Source organism: Microcebus murinus, chromosome 3 (genome assembly GCF_040939455.1).
Source record: "Microcebus murinus isolate Inina chromosome 3, M.murinus_Inina_mat1.0, whole genome shotgun sequence".
Taxonomy (NCBI): domain Eukaryota; kingdom Metazoa; phylum Chordata; class Mammalia; order Primates; family Cheirogaleidae; genus Microcebus; species Microcebus murinus.
This window is the reverse complement of record NC_134106.1, coordinates 30,081,156-30,104,858: the sequence shown is the minus strand read 5'-3', so window position 1 is coordinate 30,104,858 and position 23,703 is coordinate 30,081,156. Positions and strand designations below refer to the sequence as shown.

The 23,703-nt window shown below is 37.8% G+C and overlaps 2 protein-coding genes across 6 annotated transcripts in view; one reads left to right on the top strand and one right to left on the bottom strand.

The window, feature by feature from the left end:
• NDUFAF7 (NADH:ubiquinone oxidoreductase complex assembly factor 7) overlaps nucleotides 1–10,789 on the bottom strand; it is a 35,667-nt gene extending 24,878 nt beyond the window's left edge. For 2 of the 4 annotated variants that reach the window (XR_012918541.1, XM_012788448.3), the window contains exons 1-6: nucleotides 10,665–10,789; nucleotides 10,195–10,358; nucleotides 8,119–8,199; nucleotides 7,071–7,181; nucleotides 2,010–2,223; nucleotides 1,100–1,158 (exon numbers count right to left, since the gene is read on the bottom strand). Coding sequence is in view for 3 of the 4 variants with exons in the window: in XM_012788448.3 (XP_012643902.1) it covers nucleotides 1,100–1,158; nucleotides 2,010–2,223; nucleotides 7,071–7,181; nucleotides 8,119–8,199; nucleotides 10,195–10,358; nucleotides 10,665–10,719 (684 nt within the window). In the remaining variant the exon portion in view is untranslated. The other 2 variants (XM_076000674.1, XM_012788449.3) reach the window with 2 other exon arrangements.
• Nucleotides 10,790–10,796: 7 nt separating this feature from the next.
• Nucleotides 10,797–23,703, top strand: part of LOC105884499 (CCAAT enhancer binding protein zeta) — a 28,357-nt gene continuing 15,450 nt past the window's right edge. For both annotated transcript variants that reach the window (XM_076000672.1, XM_076000671.1), the window contains exons 1-5: nucleotides 10,797–11,027; nucleotides 13,118–14,601; nucleotides 18,235–18,466; nucleotides 18,943–19,129; nucleotides 21,373–21,461. In XM_076000672.1, coding sequence (XP_075856787.1) covers nucleotides 10,872–11,027; nucleotides 13,118–14,601; nucleotides 18,235–18,466; nucleotides 18,943–19,129; nucleotides 21,373–21,461 — 2,148 coding nt within the window. In that variant the 5' untranslated portion in view covers nucleotides 10,797–10,871. The remainder of the gene's footprint in view (nucleotides 11,028–13,117; nucleotides 14,602–18,234; nucleotides 18,467–18,942; nucleotides 19,130–21,372; nucleotides 21,462–23,703) is intronic.

The following is a 23,703-nucleotide window of genomic DNA, read 5'->3' as shown; positions in this document are numbered from 1 at the left end:
AGTAACACGTAAGAATAAATTTTTGCAAGTTTATTCTCAAAACTGCCTCTCAAAAATAACTATTAACCTTTCCCCTCTTACCATAAATAACTAAATAAACAGCATGCAAAGTGCCCCCTAAATGGAAAACAAACTCAGGAGGAATAATCAGAAGCTTCTGTTAACAAATTGCTACATAATAATGACATCTGCTCTTAGCCTCAGAAGTTACTGGTACACACACAGTATCGCCAAATTTTAAATCTCCTCACAGAAAGAATGAAGAAAAATTTTAATCTTTGGAATTTAAAAAAAATTGCTAAATATACTGAGCATAGTGACAAAATGTTTCCATCTCAGCTACTTGGGAAGCTAAGGCAGGAGGATCACTTGAGCCCTCAGCTTCAAGATGAGCCTGCGGGGCCGGGCGTGGTGGCTCACGCCTGTAATCCTAGCACTCTGGGAGGCCCAGGCAGGCAGATTGCTCGAGGTCAGGAGTTCGAAACCAGCCAGAGCAAAACCCCATCTCTACTAAAAATAGAAAGAAATAATTGACCAACTAAAAATATATATACAAAAAAATTAGCCAGGCATGGCGGCACATGCCTGTAGTCCCAGCTACTTGGGAGGCTGAGGCAGTAGGATCGCTTGAGCCCAGGAGATTGAGGTTGCTGTGAGCTAAGCTGATGCCACGACACTCACTCTAGCCTGGGCAACAAAGCGAGACTCTGTCTCAAAAAAAAAAAAAAAAAAAAAAGATGAGCCTACCCATCATAGTGAGACCGTGTCTTAAAAACATTTTTTTTTTTTTGAGAAGTAAATCCTTTTTTCTGAAGTAAATCCTTCATTGCATGATAGCCAGTTACCATCTCATGTTCTCTCACTTCTTTATCCCAGAAGAATTAAAATTTCTTAATAATTATCCCAGGAGAATAAGAATTCTCTTTAATATTTCACTTTTGCTTTTCAATTATTTATGTTCATCAAAATTCCAAATAATAGTTAAAAGTAACTTCAATAAGTAATGTTTGTATACTGGGTAAACACCACAAATATTCATTCTTGCAATGCAAGGCCTTTTGCATTCATTTATATACATGATTTTTCTTCCCCATCATACCTGAAACTTATGCACAGGAAGAACATCAAAAAATTCATGTGCAAGATAAAAGCTGTACCCTATTTAAAAAGAGAAGAATTAATGTTTAAGCATCTTAAGGCAATTAAGTATTTTGAACATTAACTATAAAAAATAAAATACCTAATTCTTCAGTATTGGAACAATGTGATACTTCCATAAGCATCACTACCACAAAATTATCTACCTCCTCATGGAAAACCTACATTGTAGAACATACAAAGGAACAATTACTACTATTCTCATTTTCCACATAATAAAGTCACAGGAACTGAAATACCTGAATTGTTAGTTAAATCTTTTATTAGGCCTGAAAAGAAATTAGAACTCAAATTTGTTAGCTGGAAGGGAATTTGAATTTCATAAAATCATCTGAGAAGGCTGAGGCTAGCAATGGCTTAGGTGCCTTGCCCAAGATCATAACACCACTTTAGGTTTGAGCCAGGCCTCATCAATATTCCTAACTAGTACAGGGGTTTTTGCCACCACACCTTGCTTGTCTTTAGACAAGTGAGGATTTTTAAAAGACTGGATAACTGAACTAAACCCACCTACCAACACTACTTCCCTGAGCCCCTGCTAGCCTTTGGCTGTTTCATCATCAGCACCACCTGAGCTATAGGAAAATCCTAAAAAGTACAGTGGAGATTTACACTTTGTTTCATTTTTACAAAACCACATGATATACAATGTGCCTTAATGTCAGGCAATTTTATTTCCTAATATGATGATCTTTTTTTAGGAAAAAATATGCTATTCTCTATAGATAAGGGACTTGGCAGCAATAACTTAATCTATTATATTACTGTAAAACATTATGGTCCTATTACTACCATGAAGCAATGGTTGTGATCAAAATTCTTTCATTAATCCATGTAAAGTAATTAATTACCTTTTGGAACATCTTGCAGACCTCGGTACCAGGAAATTGGAATCCCAGACTTAGTGACACCTTTCATGTACACTGGGGATCCAGCATTTCGTTCTAATGGGACCTTCTCTTCAGTCAGTGTCAATGCTTGAATCTCACTTAATTTTTGGCTCACCTCTACCAGATGTATTGAAATGTCACAGTTTTTGAGTACAGATCCAAGCTGACTGAACACCTAAATACAGAAAGAAGAATGAAAAAATACTGGCAAAATACAATGTGTTAAAAAGATTCTAGGTTTTCTAATCATTTACCTCAATAATTTAATCATGGTATAATAGAAGGAATGTTTGGTTTCAGAGAGAATATGCTTCGTACCCAACCCACTCTCCAGTAGTCTATTAAGAGTCATAACTTATTAGAGTTATTAAGTATAATCTACGTAAGAAATGAACCGTGTCCAATTGGGTTTCCTAATGATAAATTAGAATTAACAAATGAAAATAAAATATTTAGCATCCAATAAAAACAATGATTCAGATTATGAAGTCTAAAAAAAGACCAAGGGAATAAAACGTATAAAGCCTTGTTTCTGTAAAGTCTGTTTCTGAAATAATCTCATCTTCAAGATGATACAACTGTATCCTTAGAGAATCAAATGTGAATAGCACTAATAACTTGACAGCTTAACTCTAGGAGTATATCACATTTTCGATTTTTAGTACACAGCATTTTCTTACTGTTGTAAACATGCAAGAGAAAAAGGGAAATACGAACATTTTACCAATCTTTTAAGGCAAAAATTCAATGGCAAAAGCATAAAATGTATCAATATTATTTTTCACTAATTTAATTTTCATTGACATGCTTCCTACTTTTGAGATATTAATATGCAGATAGACTGACAATATAAACAAGATGATTTTTCCAAATGTAGTGTTGAGATGAAGCTTCACATGGAAAAACTTCCCAAGAGAAAAATCCTTCAGAAGATCAAAAATAAAAACAGTTCTGTAATACTTCTTCTGCTATTTTCTTTAAATCCCTTTAAATGCTTTGGCTTTTAAAGGTTCTTAAGACTCAGCTGGGCGTGGTGGCTCACACCTGTAATCCTAGCACTCTGGGAGGCCGAGGCGAGCAGATCGCTCCAGGTCAGGAGTTCGAAACCACCCAGAGCAAGAGCAAGACCCCATCTCCACTAAAAATAGAAAGAAATTAATTGGCCAACTAAAAATATATAGAAAAAATTAGCCAGGCATTGTGGTGCATGCCTGTAGTCCCAGCTACTTGGGAGCCTGAGACAGGAGGATCACCTGAGCCCAGGAGTTTGAGATTGCTGTGAGCTAGACTGACGCCATAGCACTCTAGCCCTAGCAACAGTGAGACTTTGTCTCAAAAAGAAAAAAAAGTTCTTAAGACTCAGTCTAGAAAAGCATGCTTCATACATTTTAAGGTCTATGGAATTGATTTTTAAAATACTTGAACAAGAAAAGAAAATATTTGAGAACTTTATTAAATCTTTTACATTCAAATGACTTTGCCAACTTAAAGAAATATAAAATAGAACTCTGGAAACTTAAATCAGTGATTTTGTTTCCTTTCTTCCCCCAAGTATGATATAATCAAGATTCTTATTTGTCAGATGTTTATATATTATCCTTCTTTTTTCCTTTTTGGCCTCCAACTTTGCATGGTTATATATTTTCTTTCTAAAAATCCTTCAATTCCTAATTTAAAGCAAAAATCATATAGCACAAAGAAATTTAAATTTATATTGAGTATATGTTTTTTACATTGAATTGTAAAGTACATACAAAATAAACTGGAAAAGACTAATGGGTTCCAAAATAGTAAAATCTACAAAAGTTTAATACATACTTATTACTTACAAGCTACTGTATAATTGTCCTCATAATACAAGGAGGAATATCCACCATCTGGTTAAAGAAATAGGATGTGACCCCTGTGTTCTCCCTCTACCCTCAGAAGTCACCACCATTCTGAATCTTGAGTTAATCATTTCCTAAGTTTTCTTTATAAATGTCACTAAATATATTTGTATCACCAAACATATTAGGTTATTAAATATGAAATGTCTGATTTCAAATCAAAAGTTTAATTTATTATATCTCAAACAAGAAGCAGGACAATTAATCAAAATATGTATCTAAACTATCAACACAGTTTTGCCATCTTAACAGTAGCTTATTTATGCCAGCAGCCAAGAAGCCTGGAGAGCGAGTAGTGATGAGATTGCAAAAGGCATTTTCCACAGCTTGTTGAGAATTGAATATTTTTCCTTGCAAGAAGTGGTCCAAAGCCTGGAAGAAGTGGTAGTCAGCTGGTGCAAGGTCTGGTGAATACAATAGATGACAGAGAATTTCCAAGTCCAGTTGCTATAATTTGAGCAGTGCTGCTTGTGTGACATGTGGTTGAGTATTGTCTTGCAAGAGGATTGGCCTGTCTTTACTGACCAATCTCAGCTGCTTAATCGCACGCATCCTCATCATTTCATCAAATTGGTTGCAGTAGACATCTGCTGTAATTGATTGACCAGGTTTGGCAGTGGACAATACCAGTGCTGGACCACCAGACACCATTAGTTTTTGATGGATGTCTGGTTTTGGACTGTGTTTCGGCACTTCATCTTTATCCAACCATTGTGCTGAATCCACTTTTTGTCACATGTAACAATACAGTGCAGTGTAGAAATGGCTCACCTTTATGTCATGACAGCAAAAAAAGGCAAGCTTTAAGATGATTTATCTTCTGACGCTCATTTAATTCATGCGGAACCCCATCTATCCAGCTTCTTTACCTTGCCAATCTGTTTCAAATGGTCCAATATTGTTAGAATAGTAACATCAAACCTTGCTGCTAATTCACACGTAGGTTGAGATGGATTCACTTCCACTAGAGCTTTCAGCTCATCATTATCCAGCTTGGTCCCAGGTCACCCACATGGCTCATTTTCAAGATTAAAATCACCAGAACAGAACATCTCAAACCATCGAGATACTGTGCGTTTGTTAGCCACGTCCTTCCCAAACACTTCATTGATATTTCAAGCTATGTGTGCAGCATTAGTTCCACAATGGAACTCATATTAAAAAATAACACAACTCTTTGACTTATCCATGGTTTCAAAAAAAATGTTTTCAAAAAAAATTTGAAAGATAATCACAAGTCAAAATATCCATTTGAAAGACTGAGGAGGTACCTTTACAATAAACACAAAACAAGAAGCATCAAAGTGAAATGTCAGAGATATCAACTTTCAAACTTAGTACTTAAGGAAATAGGACATTTCATACTTAATAATCTAATATATTAAGGTTAACTATTTTTGGATTTTATATAAATACAATCATATGATATAAATTCTTTTGAAATTGCTATTTTCACTCAACATCCTGTTTCATGTTGAATATTGTAGCACTGTGCTGTGATTTCATGAATTGTTACAGCACTTGGTATTCCGCTTTATGACTGTACCACAATGTATTGATCCATTTCCCCAATGATAGGCATTTGGGTTGTTTCCAGTATTTTGCTATTTTAAACAATGTTGCTATTTTCTTGTACATGTCTTCCTATACACATATATACTAGTTTCTCTAGGGCTACAGTCCCTGATACCTGGGCCTAGGACCAGTACTGGTCTGTGGCCTGTTAGGAATTGGGCCACACAGCAGGAAATGAGCAGTGGGCTGCTCCCCATAGTAGCATCACTGCACAAGCTCCACCTCCTGTCAGATCAGCAGTGGCATTAGATCAGGTGTCCTCAAACTATGGCCTATGGGCCACATGCGGCCTGCCAAGGACATTTATCCCACCCACCGGATGTTTTTGCCGGTCCTGCTTAGCAGACTCGTCCCAGGCCCACAGTGCGCATGTGTGGAATGTGCGCCACACTCTCCAACAGCCCTCCAACGGTCTGAGGGACAGTGAACTGGCCCCGTTTAAAAAGTCTGAGGACCCCTGCATTAGATTCTCATAGTAGAGAGAACCCTACTGTAAAATGCATACGTGAGGGATTTAGGTTGCACACTTCTTATGAGAATCTAATACCTGAGGATCTGAGGTGGAGCTGAGGCAGTGATCCCAGCGCTGCAAATACAGATTATCATTAGCTGAGAGGCTTGACTGCACAGTAAATGTGATGCATCTGAATCCTCCCGCAATCACTCCCTGCCCCCACCCTGGTCTGAGAAAAAATGGCTTCCATGAAACTAGCCCCTTGTGCCAAAAAGGTTGGGGACCACTGCTCTAGGAGATATCATTAGCAATAAAATTACTGGGTCATAAACATAAGTAGCTCTCATGTCAGAAGATAATGCCCAATAGCTTTTCAAAATGGTTGTACCAAATTATACTCTTACAAGCAGTACATAACAGAACTGCTTGTAAGTACTCTTTGCTCTTCATATCCCCATTCTCACCAACACATGGTGTTGTCAGATTTTCTAGGTTTTTTCGAATCTGATGAGGTGGTATCTCACTGTGAATTTAATTTTCATTTCCCTGACTACTAATAAGACTGAATGTCTTTTTGTTTTTATTAGCCACTTGGATTTCCTTTTATGAAGGGTCTGTATACATATTTGGCCTGATCTTACTGATTTAAAGGCATTCTTTATATACTCTAACTACTAGTTCTTTGTTGGCTATGTGTTGCAAATAACTTCTCCCACTCTGTGGCTTGTCTAATCATTATTCATGGTGTCTTTCAAGAACATAAATTTCTTAATTTTAATGTGGTTTAAATTATTAATCTTTTCTTTTATAGCTTGTTTTTTATATAATTAAAAAACTTTCCCTACTCAGGAGACAAATATAGTGCCCCATAATGTATTCTACATGTTTACTATTTTTGGCTTTCACATTCATCCTCCCCCCTCAATTTTTTAAGCTTACAGACAATAATAAGTAGTAATGACTCATTACATTATTCTGATGTATATCTTAGTTGAGAAATATGAGATTAAGGAGCTGCAAGACAAGAAAATCAATGACGTTTACAAACTCAGAAGTAGTAAGATTCACCCACATGAGACTTAAAGATATTCTTTTATTACCTACCCTCAAAATATCTCCCACGAGGGTACCCCTACCTGGGCCCAGCTCCACCAGCTGGAAAGCTACGCTTTTTCCAGTGGCCATCCATTCACTAATGAACCATATCCCTAGTAACTGTAACAAGGAAAAAGAAATACATTATATCTTTTAATAAAGTATATTATTACAAAGTATAAAATTATGCAATATAAAATTCCATATAAATATGCACTTCATGCTAGAAAGCAAAATGTTTATAATCATATGTTATTTAATATGTACATATATGTACACACACAAAGGAACTTCACTGGGACTATGTCACAACATATACCATTTAGGAAGATTAATAATAGCTGAAAATAGTTATAGGATAGCCTCTGCTATAAAAGGTCCCATGACACAGATAAGAACATATCACTTACAGAAAGATACTAGTATTTGAAAGCAGATAGACATGTGAAATGTGATTATGCCATTTCTTCATATTCATATTTAAATAATTACATGACTATTAGATATAATTAATATTTTTCAATACCTGGATTCTACATCCTCTTGTGCACTGTTCCCTATTTCTAAATTTATCAAAGGTATTTATATGGAATTAAATGAACTAGAATTCTGGTTATTAATGGGAGACTTCTAACTATGGCTAAATCATGGCTGAGGGCTTTAGAACTCAGCTTAATTCCACTAATTCATCAGTGTTCTTTTTTATCTTTTCTCTCTGTTCTCTCTCCCTCTTTCCTTCTGTCTCTTTTTCTTCTTCCATTCTCGTATTTCATCTGATTCTCCTTTTTCCAACCTCTTTACTTCTATTTTCTTTCATTCTCTCTTTGTCCTCCTCTCTCCATTTCTTTTCTACAGTGAAGTATAAACTTTTCATATGTCCTCTTTATCATTTTTTCTCCTCTATTGCCTATTTCCTCAACATATAAACCACTAAAATGTTAAAACTTTTGACAAATCACAAAAAAAGATGTAAGACACTATCACAGAATAATACAACTGGATTTGCCCTCAAATATGGATGGTATTAGTTTCTTTCATAGTTTACATTAGATATTACCTCCCCAAAGATCTGACTTATTTCAGGTGAAGTAATGAAATCTCCTTTTTCTCCTAGCATGTCACGGTACACATAATAACCCTAAGTAAAAAGGGAAAATGGAGAAAAATTAATTTTCAAAAGTGCTTTTTAAAACACCCCTCCAAAATCTTACAATGTATACAATGAAATAATTATTTAGTAAGAAAGTTCTCTCCTCTAAATAAGCAAGATAAACACATTACCTAAATTTTACAAAGTAATATTTAGTTGTTTTATAAAACTAGTAGAAAAACAATTACTCCTCCACTGTAAAGGCAGAAGCCATGCCATGTCCATCTCTGCACTCCCCACTCTTCCTCCTCTCCTCGCTTGCACACTCCACACAGTAAGAGCTCCTTTACCTCTCCAGCCTCCTCTCCAAAATTCTAACACTTTCTGTTTCATATTGGCCCTGCTGGTGATGTTGTTTCTTGACATGTGTGCTGGTTACATGGGAGTATTCACTTGTGAAATTCATAGAGCTGTATACTTATAATTTATGAACTTTTCTACAGGAATATTATCTCAATAAAGTTTTTTTAAAATAGCCCTGTTTGTCCACACATCAATGCCATTGCAAATTCTCACCCTTCTCCCTTTTCATTTCTCCCTGACAAAATCTTATGCTCATCCTCTGAATCTGCTCAAATGCTACTTTTGCTGATCTCCTCCTCCAGCCCTCCAACCTAAGACCAAATCCAGTGTTGCCTTTTCTGAGCTTATTTATATGTCTATGTTCTTTACCAGAAGGTACAGTTATTTGGGGGAGAAGACCATGTCTTATTTATCTTTTTTTTTTTTTTTTTTGAGACAGAGTCTCGCTTTGTTGCCCAGGCTACAGTGAGTGCCATGGCATCAGCCTAGCTCACAGCAACCTCAAACTCCTGGGCTCAAGCAATCCTGCTGCCTCAGCCTCCCGAGTAGCTGGGACTACAGGCATGCGCCACCATGCCCAGCTAATTTTTTCTATATATATTTTAGTTGTCCAGCTCATTTCTTTCTATTTTTAGTAGAGACGGGGTCTCCCTCTTGCTCAGGCTGGTTTCGAACTCCTGGCCTCGAGCAATCCACCCGCCTGGCCTCCCAGAGTGCTAGGATTACAGGCGTGAGCCACCACGCCCGGCCTTATTTATCTTCATATCCCAAGTTTTAACATAATGCCTAACCTAACAAATCAATTGGAAAATACTTATCAAATATTTTTAAAAAAAAAACACCACCCTCTTCTCACTCCATTTCTACTACCGCCATAGGTCTAAGCCACCCGTTTTATATAGTACAGTCCAGGGGCACTAAAAGATACTGGCCTTGAGTAAACCTCTGAACACTCGACTTACTGCACCACATCCAACAGCAATACCCAAACCAACCCCAGAATGCCACAAATGTCCTATTTCAACCCAGCAAAAGGTAAAATAGTCTAAAATAAAGGACTATAGGCTTTCACCTAATGGCTTTCTAGGTCAGACAAGGAAATGCAGGTCAGTGACTGCTGTTTTAGGATTAAGCACTAAGACCTGGACTCTCCATTCTCAAGAAGAACACCCAAAATATGCTTCCAATGCCAACTGGAGCCATCCTAACACAGACAGCTTTCCGGGCAATAAATTCCTATTTCCAGTTGCCTATTGGAGATTTCCACCTAAAAGCCCCACACACTTCAAATTCATATATCAGACTGAACTCTTCATCCTTCCCCTGCCTCCTAAAACTTGCTGCTCTTTCCCTTCATGTATTTTCTTCTCGCAGAGCAGTGAACCTACACCACCTGCCCAGGCAGAAAAGTCATCCTTCCCTCCTCTCTTAAATCAAACCGGTTACATTGTCTCCTAAACACCTTTGGACGTGTCTTCTCTTTACTAGCACTGCCCCTGAATTAACACAGCCCTGATCAATTGACAGATTAATTTACCTGTCCCCAGGTCTTCAGGGACGGCTCTTCCCCTGGAATTCAACCCCACTGCCTGGGCTGAAGATCTTAGGGCTTCTCCCTCTTGACTCGCACCTTGCAAATCTGCTAGCACGGGCCTAGTCCTCGGGCTACCCGACCCATACCTTGGCTGGGTTGGTCAACACCTCCTTCATGTACTCCGCCACAGTGATGGGGCCAGTAGACTTTATTTTGTACATAAGGTGCCGCAACATCGGCGTCACCGTGTTGTTTTCTGCCGGCTCATTCCCGGAGCTGAAGTATTTCCCTCTCCAAACGGAGGGAATGACTGCGAAAAACACAGATTAAACAGGCCGCATTATAAATTTTGGCATTTATACGTGCAAGCAGCCTGAGCGCTTTCAAAGCAGCGCCCCACGGGGGCTCGCCCCACGCGGGAAGGTGGATGAATGCGCGCAGCGCGCCCACGGGGCGCAGAGACAGCCCGCTCATTTGGTGTCCAGCCGAGCTCCGATCTGCAGCCCAGAGCACCTTCAAGCTGGAAGTGAGGCCTCGAGCCCCAGGAACCCCAAACTAAGGAAGACGCCGCCTGCGGCTTCCACTGAAACCGGGGTTCGGCTGGCCGGAGGCTTACCTGTGCGCGCCGCGGCGCACAGCGGCCCCACGCGGCACCTCACCAGGGCGCTCATGCCGAACTTCGCAGGCGGCCATGCACCGCCCGTGGACAGGAGATTAAAGCCACTCTAGGCAGTGGGCCCGCCCGTGCAGGAAGTACGTCACGGGCTACGTCACGGGCCGAGCGGAAGTAAGTTGCGGCCCGTGCGCGCGTGCTCTGCAAACCATGGCGGCCGCCAAGGAGCCTCTAGAGTTCCACGCCAAGCGGCCCTGGGCCCCGGAGGAGGCGGTAGAGGATCCGGACGAGGATGACGAGGATGATACCTGTGAGGCCGAGAATGGCTTCTCCCTGGAGGAAGTGTTACGGCTTGGAGGCACCAAGGTAACGGCCGCGGGCTCCCGGGGAAGGGGGACAGGCGCGGGGAGCCCGGAGTGGTCCCCGTTTGGCCCCGCGAGTGGCCCGCCGCTCCCGCGCTGCGGAGAGGAAGGGCGCCCTGGACCTAGATCCTAGCTTCAGAATGTGTTCGGTGCGCTTCCCGCGCTTCTTTCCACTGCTCTTTACAAAAGGAAAGTTTCGAATTGAACGTTCTATGCTGTAGCCTTTCTTGGGCGTAGGTGGTCCTCTCATTTTAGTATCGTGTATACCCATCACTTCTTCAGGTCGGGGAGAACTGACTTTGCTTGGTCCTGACCTCGTGGCATCAGTGTTTTGAACGCCAGTGGTGTTGGAATTTTAATTTCTGTTTTCACAGGGTATGTGCCATGTACACTGTATGCTCTAGAAGCCCTCTTTTCTGGACCGTACATCGTAAATAAGAGAGGGAAACAGGCGAACTTTTAATTACATAGCATTATACATAATAATTATAGATACTGAGTAGTACTATGGAGAAAAATAAAACAAGGAAACAGGATAAGGAGCGGGAGAGGCATTACAATTTTAGGTGAGGTGATCGCTGTGATGTTTGAGCAACAACCTGAAGGAGGGAAAGAGTGAGCCACTTGCCATTCCAGTGAGATGGAACAGCAAGTGCAAAGTCAGGCAGAAATGTGACTAACCTATTCCATGAACAGCAGAAGTGCCAGCGTAGCTGAGGCAGAGTGGTGTAAGGTGAAGGGAGAATAGTAAGAAATGAGATCTTGGAGGTAAGAGGGTGGGCTTTTGCTCTGAGTTTTATTCAAAACCATTTGAAGATTTTTGAGCAAATATGTTACATAATTTAGCTTATTTTTAAAAAATACTGTTATGTTTGCAGACCAGTCTTTGGGGTGGCGGAGGGTGACAGGAGAAATGCAGCCTATAGAAGCAGTTTGCTCTGTGCTTGCATTATATTTAATTTTTTAATAAGTAATATATATGCAAGATGCAAACTCTGAAAGGTACATGGTGAAAAGTCTTCTTTCTCACTTTTATCTCCAGCCATGCATTTTTCCTGATAAGCAATTAGTTTATACTTTTTTTTTTTTTAGTTTATACTTTTTTAATTTTTCAGGGGTATTGTATACCTTTGCAAGCAAATAAATATTCATTTTCATATATGAAATACATGTGTATTATTTTTATTAAAATGTTACTATATATATATATACACTTATATATATTTTGTGGTTTTATTCCTTACTGTCTTAGAGACCCTACTGTATCCATGCATAAAGTTGTGTGTCGTTGGTTTTATGGCTACATATATCAATGTGTCTATCTTAATTTATTTAACCATCCATTTATTGTGGATATTTAAGGTGTTGCCAGTCTTTTGCTATTTTAAATAATATACAGTAAATAATCTTAAGCATACATTTTGCCCACATTTGTAACTGTATGTGTAAACTAAATCTGTGGAAATGAAACTGTCAGGTTAAAGGATATGTGCCTTGTAGTTTTTGATTGAAGTTGGCAAATTTCCCTCCATATAGGCTGTGCCAGTTTACACTCACATCAGCCATATATGCAAGTGCCCTTTTCCCCCATCCCCTCCCTGGCACCACTTGTCATAATTTTATCTTTGCTTATATGATAGATTTAAGAATGGATGTATCATTGTTGTTTTAATGTAGATTTCTCTAAATGTCAGTGAGGTTGAACATCTTTTCATATTTTTAAACTTTTCTTTGAGCTGTTCACATCTTTTGCACATTTTTCTATCAGATTGTCACTCTTACCGATGTATGGGAACTTTTATATTAAGATATTAAGCCCAATTACTTTGATATGAGTTGGCTTGTATTTTTATCCCAGCTTATTATTTGTCTTTTGATTTTTTTCATACATGTTTTGTGTGAGAAACAATGGGAAATTTACCATTCCTTTCCTTTGCATGCCCTGAGTTTGTCAGATTTTCCCTGTTCTGAATTTATTTTTTAAATTATGTTGTGCTTTCTTCTATTATTTTATGGTTTTATTTTTCACATTTAAATCTTTGATCCATCAAATATTTAGTTTGTAACATATTTTTAACTTATGTTTTTATGCAGCAAGATTACCTTATGCTGGCTACTTTGGACGAGAGTGAGGAAGTGGTGGATGGAGGCAAAAAAGGAGCAATTGATGACCTTCAGCAAGGTGAATTGGAAGCATTTATTCAAAATCTTGGTTTGGCCAAGTATGCAAAAGCTTTCTTAATTGAAGATGAACCAGATAAAAAAAATTCCAGCAAAAAAGAAGAAAAAATGTCTAATAAAAAGCAAAATGCAACAGAAAGTCAAAGGTCATCAGTCAATACGGTGAAAAATAAGAGCAGACCAGAACCACCTTCTGATGAAAACAACAATGCCAAACCAAAAGTAAAGAAAGATAAACAGGACATCTTTGAATTTTTTGAGAGACAAACTTTGTTACTAAAGCCTGGAGGCAAATGGTATGACCTGGAGTATACCAATGAATATTCTTTGGAACCCCAGCCTCAGGATGTTGTGTCCAAGTACAAAACTCTGGCTCAGAAGCTGTATGAGCATGAAATCAACTTATTCAAAAGTAAGACGAATAATCAAAAGGGTGCCTCTTCTACCTGGATGAAGGCAATTGTGTCATCGGGGACACTGGGTGACAGGATGGCAGCCATGATTCTTCTTATTCAGGATGATGCTATTCACACACTCCAGTTTGTAGAAACTCTTGTGAGCCTTGTTAAAAAGAAAGGCAGCAAACAGCAATGCCTAATGGCTTTGGATACTTTCAAAGAGTTACTCATTACAGACCTTTTGCCAGATAGTAGGAAGCTGCGTATTTTTAGCCAGCATCCTTTCAACAAACTGGAACAGTTGTCTAGTGGCAACAAGGACTCAAGAGATAGAAGACTGATACTATGGTATTTTGAACACCAGCTGAAACACTTAGTGGCTGAATTTGTGCAGGTCTTAGAAACTTTAAGTCATGACACATTAGTAACTACTAAAACTCGAGCCCTTCTAGTGGCTCATGAGCTTCTTTGTAACAAGCCTGAGGAAGAAAAGGCTCTTCTTGTGCAGTTGGTAAATAAACTGGGAGATCCTCAGAACAGAGTAGCCACGAAAGCCTCTCATCTGTTAGAGACATTACTTTGTAAACATCCCAATATGAAAGGTGTTGTGTGTGGTGAAGTAGAAAGGCTACTCTTTCGCTCAAATATCAGCCCTAAAGCTCAATATTATGCAATTTGCTTTTTAAATCAAATGGCCCTGTCCCATGAAGAAAGTGAATTGGCTAACAAATTAATAACTCTTTATTTTTGTTTCTTTCGGACTTGTATCAAGAAAAAAGATATTGAATCCAAAATGCTTAGTGCCCTTTTAACAGGTGTGAATAGGGCATACCCTTATGCCCAGAGTAGTGACGACAAAGTGAGGGAGCAGGTTGACACACTGTTTAAAGTATTGCATGTTGTGAATTTTAATACCAGTGTGCAGGCTCTAATGTTGCTTTTCCAAGTAATGAATTCTCAGCAGACGATATCGGATCGGTATTATACAGCATTATACAGGTATGTTCATTCCATTACGGTATATGAATGTCAGGAATAAGGAAAATTTAAACAACTGAATTTTAGGCCTCCCTAAAAGTAACTTGCCACTCAACCAACCTTGAGTAGGTCACTTAATCTTTATTTCCCTCGTAGGCACAAAGTATATTAGATGCTTTGAATACATCATTTATTATTTTTTATTTTGAGAAGTTGTTAAAGTACAGAAAAATAACCCCAAAAAAAGCATTCATATCCTACCACCTAATATTTCAAAATTAACATTTTGCCATATTTGTTTTAAATCTTTTGGGATATTAAAGAAATAGAACTGCAAGTATAATTCAAGTTACTTTCCTTATCCTCAATCCTATATCTTCTCCCTCCTGTCCTTCACACAGCCTTTCAGTAATTCATTCAATGAGTATTTTTTAATCTTCATCCATTTTTTTTATTTTATTTACAACATAAATTTTTGAGTGCCTACATATGCCACCCATATTTCAGGTGCTCAAGATGTGGCACAGTGAGTGGAATCCCACCCCTAGAGGCACTTACACTCACCTAGGGAAGGGGGAATGAAGAGTCGAGTTAAACAAGGAAGTATGTTAGATAGAGGGAGTGTTGGGGGTTGCAATTTTGGATTTTTTTTAACATTGTGATTAAGATTTTGTTTGCTGAATTTTGTGACTATCTTACAACTTACCCATTGAGACATAATATTTTGAACAATGTATAAAAAGCTTGCAAACATTCAAGTAAACCAACAGGCTGTGTTTAAGGATTTAATATATTTCTTTTTTTTTTTTTTTTTTGAGACAGAGTCTCGCTTTGTTGTCCAGGCTAGAGTGAGTGCCGTGGCGTCAGCCTAGCTCACAGCAACCTCAAACTCCTGGGCTCCAGTGATCCTTCTGCCTCAGCCTCCCGAGTAGCTGGGACTACAGGCATGCGCCACTATGCCCGGCTAATTTTTTATATATATATCAGTTGGCCAATTAATTTCTTTCTATTTATAGTAGAGACGGGGTCTCGCTCTTGCTCAGGCTGGTTTTGAACTCCTGACCTTGAGCAATCCGCCCGCCTCGGCCTCCCAAGAGCTAGGATTACAGGCGTGAGCCACAGCGCCCGGCCTTAATATATTTCTGTCTTAATTCATTTTTATATTTTATATACATATATCTTATGAGAAAATGTAAAGTAGAAGTTAATGTCTTAGACATAAACCACACTGGGTTTGAGTCTCAGCCATTAGTTTTCTGTGTAACATTGGGCAACTTACTTGGTCCTCATTAAGACCCTATTGGTAAAAATAATCCTATTTTATCATGCCTAAGTTTGTTGGAGAGAAAAGCACCTATCTCATACTGTTATTGTGACGATTATTTAATTTGTACAAGGTTATGCAGGTAGTAAAGGGCAGAACTGGGATTTTAAGGAAGATTGGTAAGTTAATGTATACGTTAACTCATTTTATCTTTGTATGTATATGATGTGCTTAACAGTGCCTAACACATAGTAAGTGCTATGCGTTGGCTACTATCCTTATTATTAACATTATTCACATACATTTCTTCAGTTTAATCCTCTTAGCAACTCTCCAGTCTGTGAGGAACAGTAAGTTGTGCAAGGTCACACAGATATTAAGGAACCAAATTAGACGGCAAACCAGGTCTTTTGTGGCTTTAGAGTTCTTTTAATGACACTGATTGTTCCGGTACCCTAAAAATAATCTCAAAGGACTTTCCACAATTTGTGAAGTAATTTTTGAAGTAATAGATACTTAATGTTATTAGTTTGAGAAGAGTTCCATTCTCAGAGTAGAGGATATAAAGAAAGAAAAAATATTTAAAATTTTAAAAAAAGAGTTCCAAGGCTGAAAATGTAGGGGTTTTGTGGTCTTGAGGGATTTTTATGAGGGGTGGGATTTTTTTTAACCTTTGAGGATCATTAGAACTTCTCATTTTTAGAAAGTATTCAGAATCCATTGGAAAACATATTTTTCTAAATCCATTTAACATCACAGCCTGCTTAACACAGCAACCTGACATCTCTGAGGAAGAGTACATTCCTAAATTCTTTAGATTACTATTTGCCAAGAACTCTCACAGATGGATTTCCTTATTTATTTGCTCTTGGTTTTAAGAATTGTTTAAATTTTTTAAAATCCATAATTAATTGAGGGGTAAAATAAATGACATGATTTGATTTACAAAATATAATTTATCAAAAACATCAGGAAGATGTTCTCTGTCAAATGGTGGAGACATTCTTTAAGTTCTTCTCAAATGTTGCTGTTGATGTGGAATGGAATTTATGAATAAAAATGAGTTGCAGACTGGATGGAAATGTTGAAAATTTGAATGTAAATTGAGAAAACTGAATATCAAAGATTGAATAATAATACAGACTATATCAAAATATTACCAAGAGGGTCATATTTTCCAGTTGGAAAAACTGGATATGCAGAGCAATATGAAAACATTTCACAAGCTTAAGTATTTTCATTTTCTAGTAATTAGTGGGAAAAAGTTAATGGAAGTGCTTAGAACAAAGGAAGTCATGATTCCACATCTTTTTAGAGCTGATCTGGAAGATTGTGTTAATTTTGGGTATCCTACTATCTGGAGATCCAGACTAGTTGAAGTATCTCTTAAGATTCAACAAGTAAGGGAGAGAGATAATTTTAAAATTATCACGTGAGATCAGATTTGAGCAGCCTATAGAAGAGAGAGACTTTAGGGAGAGAAGAACACCTAAGAGCTATATATAGGTTCAAGTTTTTGAAAAGCTGTCACATAAAAGTATTAAGTGCCTCCCTTTGGAGTTACAACAGCAAATAACACAGGCACAGTCCTTGTTCCATTGGACCTTGGGAGAAAAGGGAAGGGCAAAGAAACAAAGGGTTTGAAACTGTGAAGAACATAAACATGGGACTGAGAGACTAAGAGAGGAATCTGTTGGGTACTATGGGCATGCAGAGAGCTGGAGAAGAAGATTCTGGGCAGGGAGAACAGGATGTATGGGAGGGTTATTACACAGGATGTTGGACTTGAGATTCTCTGAAGTCCTCACAACTTAATTTTTTACTATTTACATATGGTCTTCACTAGAACCATGTCGGGGGTCTGCCTCTGGTCACCCAGGTAGTGATACAAGGACAAAAACCCAGATCTTCTAATGAACTGCTTTTGTGGGTCAGTTTTAATTATTTGGTTTTGGATTGGCCTTTCTGGTGGGGTTCTGTGTCTGTATAAAAACTATGCTGTTGATGTAGAAAACAGAAAACCACTTGGAAAAGAGAATGGACACCACAGAAAAATACCTCTTAGTCGTATGATTTTTTTTTTCTTGGTTCCATCATCATTCTTTCTGTTGTGATATTCATTTCCATTTTATGTATGGCATAAATGGTTTCTTGTTCTAAAATAAGCAGGAAAATAGTCGTATGATTTTTTTTTCTTGGTTCCATCATCATTCTTTCTGTTGTGATATTCATTTCCATTTTATGTATGGCATAAATGGTTTCTTGTTCTAAAATAAGCAGGAAAATAGTTATCCCTAACTATAATGAGGCTAGTAGTTGCCTCTGATATATGACTATTGGTCGTGGAGATGTTTTATGAATAAATATTTGATCTTGGTCTTGTTTTAAAGGAAGATGTTGGATCCAGGGTTGATGATGTGTTCCAAGCAAGCTATGTTTCTTAACCTTATCTACAAATCTCTGAAAGCTGACATCATATTGCGACGGGTGAAGGCTTTTGTGAAGAGGTTACTTCAAGTTACTTGTGAACAGATGCCACCATTCATATGTGGAGCTTTGTATCTTGTGTCTGAAATCCTTAAAGCAAAACCAGGTTTAAGAAGTCAACTAGATGATCATCCGGTATATTTTACAACTTCTCTTTAAATCGAGTGGGTGCTGAAATTCATTGATTATTTTTGTATTGTTTTGTTTTGCTTCAGATGACAATAACTTAGTTCTCTGGAGCATATAAGAGTATGAGTTCGGGATTCAGACAGACCTAGATTTTAGTACCAGCTGTACAGTCTACTTAGCAGGTCATGTTGCTTGAGCCCTCTATTGTTATAAGCTGTACTTGTTATAAACTGTACTAGAAACTACAATTATATGAGATAGTTATGGAAGATTATAGAGCTACTAGGTGTCTTAAGCCTGCTTCCTCAATTGTGAAATGGAAATAATAATAGCACCAGCCTTGTAGACTGACTTAGAACATTCATGTTTTGCCAGAATTGTAATAAGTGAATCTTCTTCAAACTCTCCATCACGTATTGAACAGACTTTATTGCAACTTCCAGTTGATTAATGTAGATTCATTAAACCATTTTTTTGGTTAGGAGTCTGATGATGAAGAAAATTTTATTGATGCAAGAGATGATGAAGAAGACATAGAAAAATTCACTGATGCAGATGAAGAAACAGATACAGTGAAAAAAGCTGAGACAGAGGAAACCGTATCTGAAAGTGACATAGAAACCAAAAAAACAAAGATTGCTTCCTGGGTGCATGTTGATAATTTGAAAGGTGAGTTTTTAAAATCTTTAAATTGTTCTCTTGGATTTTAAATCAGAGAATTTGTTTCCTCTTTAATCTTCATAGAAACTACTATTATACCATTTTAAACATCTTCAGTATTGTTTTCTTAAAAATGGGAGCTATCACCGTTTCTATATTTGTGGGTTTTCTTTGAGTTCCATGATATGTGGTCTATCAAAGACCAAATAGATTTCTATTTCTGCTTCTTATATTTTAAGTTCATTGTTTCTAGAGATTGTTAATATTGTAATTTAATGTAGACTTACTTTAAATAAAATTAGTTTAATTTGCCTTAAAATCACATTAATAAAACTTTGTGATGTGCAACTAAAAAAAAAATGGGAGCTCTCATGATGAAGCATTTTCAAGACCTTAGAAATAAATTTTTAGGCCGGGCGCGGTGGCTCAAGCCTGTAATCCTAGCACTCTGGGAGGCCGAGGCGGGTGGATTGCTCAAGGTCAGGAGTTCGAAACCAGCCTGAGCAAGAGCAAGACCCCGTCTCTACTATAAATAGAAAGAAATTAATTGGCCAACTAACATATATATATAAAAAAAAAATTAGCCGGGCATGGTGGTGCATGCCTGTAGTCCCAGCTACTCGGGAGGCTGAGGCAGAAGGATTGCTTGAGCCCAGGAGTCTGAGGTTGCTGTGAGCTAGGCTGACGCCACGGCACTCACTCTAGCCTGGGCAACAAGCGAGACTCTGTCTCAAAAAAAAAAAAAAAAAAAAAAGAAATAAATTTTTAATTCAAAGAGTCACCAATTTCTTTATTAACAAAACTACAGATAATTAATAAATGTTTTTATATAATCTAAATCTTAGAAGTTAAAGCAAATACTTTTTTTTTTTTTTTTTTGAGACAGAGTCTCACTTTGTTGCCCAGGCTAGAGTGAGTGCCGTGGCATCAGCCTAGCTCACAGCAACCTCAAACTGGGCTCAAGCGATCCTTTTGCCTCAGCCTCCCGAGGAGCTGGGACTACAGGCATGTACCACCATGCCTGGGTAATTTTTTCTATATATATTAGTTGGCCAATTAATTTGTTTCTAGTTATAGTAGAGACGGGGTCTCGCTCTTGCTCAGGCTGGTTTCGAACTCCTGACCTCGAGCAATAAGCCCGCCTCGGCTTCCCAGAGTGCTAGGATTACAGGCGTGAGCCACCACGCCCGGCTAAAGCAAATACTTTTAACATGTTAAGTGCACAATAAATCTTAGTTCCTTCAGCTATAATTACAGGTTTATACCTTTGAACCAATTTTAATTTCTTGCCCTTTATATCTACATGTAAAGGCCGCAAACATGTAACATGTGAAGACATCCAAATGTAGTGTACACAGAAGTTTGATTTATAAACAGAAGTATTTGGTTATATATTATGAATTAAGAAGGCTTTCTGTAAGACGGAAACTTTAAGTGGTTTTCCATATATACACACAAACTGAATTAAATTAAGTCTATTAATAGAATATTAAAGCCAAAAGAAATCTTAGACATGCAGCCTCTTCATTTGACGCTGAAAAAAAAGAACACTAGCCTTGAGGTTCTAGAAACATGGTGCCAGACCCATTTCTTCAAACTTGCTCGGGACTCATGTTCAATTAATTGATCTCCAAATTTCAGTTTGTGAAGTAGAAAAGAGAAGTCTAGTAGCCACCAGGAAAGTGTCTAGAAGAATACCGTGAAGTCTTTGGTTACCGTGAAGACTAAACTGAGAATAATCCTTTTTAGAAGGATGACGAGCATGTGTGTTGTAAGGTAGTCAGTTCATAGTTTGTTTTGAAAATATTTGTTTTAAATTTTTTAATCCTGAGTTCCTAAAAATACAAAGATAATGTAAAATCTGTTCCAAATCAGAATTATTTCTGGACATACTTCACTGATAAATATTTGGAGCACTGAAGCTCCAAAAGACTTTAGACCTGTCTTCAGGTTATTTTCGTATTAACATGACCTATGTGACCCAGAAATAGGCACCTTTTGTTGCTATTCAGAAAAGGGAGAAGATTTGAAGGGAGTATTTAGTAGTTGGGATAAATGTGCCTGGTTTATTCAAGAGCAAGTGCTAGCTCAGATACCAGGATAAATTCTTAAAGGGGCTTGGAGTTCTTAAACTAGCCTGCTTTGCTAACTAAGAATGTTGGATATATCTCTGAGAATGTTGATAATGGTGGTTTTCATGACCATTTGGGCTAGGAATAAAGCATTTGAGAAATACTATTTTTTGTTCTTAGGTGGCAAGCGGTTAAATACGTATGATCCATTCAGTAGAAACCCCTTGTTCTGTGGGGCTGAAAATACAAGTCTTTGGGAACTCAAAAAGGTAAAATAATTTCCAATTGCCTTTTATTTGTGCTATGTATATTTTTGTTCGTGGATTTAACACCTCAAAGTTTTCGTTTTTCTTATGAATGAGAAATATAGGAGTTAATAAACATTGAATTTGCACTTTGGGGGGAGGTTACTGGGTAATGTGTTCATTTTGTAGAAAATCTTACATGTGCGTGTAAAAGAATAATGTTGTATGTGGCTTTTAAGTGTTGCTTTTTGTCGGTAGCCTATTGCATATAAAGTCTCAGCAAAATGGATAAATTTGGCCTTTCTAAGTATAGTAGAGGAATTCATATTTCTAATAACGTTTCTGTGATTCCCTTTGTAAAGCCAATAATTATTGTCCTATGAAGCTATCCTCAGAGTATGACCACAGACCCCTAAGGGTTCTTGATACTTTTTCAATGAGTCTGCAAGGTCACATCTACTTTCATAGTAATACCCAGACATTATTTATCTTTCTTTGTTAATGTGTTAAGAGTGACACTGATGATATAAAAAGAAATGATGGGTAAAACTGCTACTTCCTTACCACGAATAAAGGCAGTGGCACCAAACTGCCTTAGTAGCCGTTATAGTCTTCACTGCCACATACTTGCAGTTAAAAAATAAAAAGCCAGCACCACTTGAAATGATGATGAAGCAGGAAGAATTCTTTGTTTTAGTGTCTTGACCTTAAAGTATAAGTCTTTTTAGTGCCTTTTTTTTGGAATGGAATCTTTGGTAAGAGTACAGTGATATAATCATAGCTCACTGTAACCTCGAACTCCCAGGTTCAAGCAATCCTCCTGCCTCAGCTTCCCAAGTAGCTAGGACTACAGGCACGTACCATCACACCTGGCTAACTTTTATATTTTTTGTAGAGATAAGATCTCACTCTTGGTCAGGCTGGCTTTTTAGTATTTCATATATAGCAAGTATATATAGCACACTTCTGCTGCGTACTCTAAGTATGAAGGTTGTCAGATGTCTCAAGGAAGGATACTTATGCAGTTGTCGTAAGCTCATCTAGCTTCTTTCTCATGAGAGACTGACAGACAAACTGGTTATTCAGGCTTAGATATTTAGGAGACATTTTCTTCAAAAACGAATTGAGTCTGGCCAGGTATGGTGGCTCACACCTGTAATCCTAGTACTCTGGGAGGCCGAGGCGTATGGATTGCTTCAGGTCAGGAGTTCGAAACCAGCCTGAGCAAGAGTAAGACGCTGTCTCTACTATAAATAGAAAGAAATTAATTGGCCAACTAATATATATAGAAAAAATTAGCCGGGCATGGTGGTGCATCCCTATAGTCCCTGCTACTTGGGAGGCTGAGGCAGCAGGATTGCTTGAGCCCAGGAGTTTGAGGTTGCTGTGAGCTAGGCTGATGCCATGGCACTCACTCTAGCCTAGGCAACAAAGCAAGACTCTGTCTCCAAAAAAAAAAAAAAAAAAATGAATTGAGTCTGTTGCTTCAAACAAAACAACTGGCAGTATTTGTTGTCATGACAAAATTCAACCTGTCGGCCAGGCGCTGTGGCTCATGCCTGTAATCCTAGCAGTCTGGGAGACCAAGGCAGGATGATCACTGGAGCCCAGGAGTTTGAGGTTCCTGTGAGCTAGCACACCTCACCACAGCACGCTAGCCCAGGTGACAGAGCGAGACTCTGTCTAAAATACAATATAATACCATAATAAAAAGTAAACAAAATAAAATTAAAATTTAAGCTTTCAAGCAAAGACAAGAATTTTAGAAATTTTGTAGCCACCACCTTGAGCTTGACTATGTAAAAACTTTTCAGATGAAATTAGTGGTGATATTAACAGTTTGGTTTTTGTGATAAAGTATAACGAACTCTGCCAACATTTGGGAGACCTGCATAACTCAGTGCATTAGTATTTTTTGAATGACCAGTGCACATTGTTACAAATTCATGAATGCCTAAAAGGTCCATTCAAAGTAAACCAATTAATTTTAAAGTAGCCAGTGCCAAAAGCCAATTGAATATGGCTACAGTTTCCAAATCACAACAGTTTCCTCTTCAGTATAGTACTGAAGAGGAAAATTCACAATTATGTGATAGGCTGTTTTCCAACTATGTGTCTGTGTGAAACCAGATTTTCTTAATGTACTTTAACATGAAATACAGAAGCAGATGAAAGAATTCACTGTCTTACTCTTAAGTCCAACATTAAAGAGATTTATTTGTAAAACTATAAAATAATGTTACTCTTCTTCCTATATTTTTGTTCT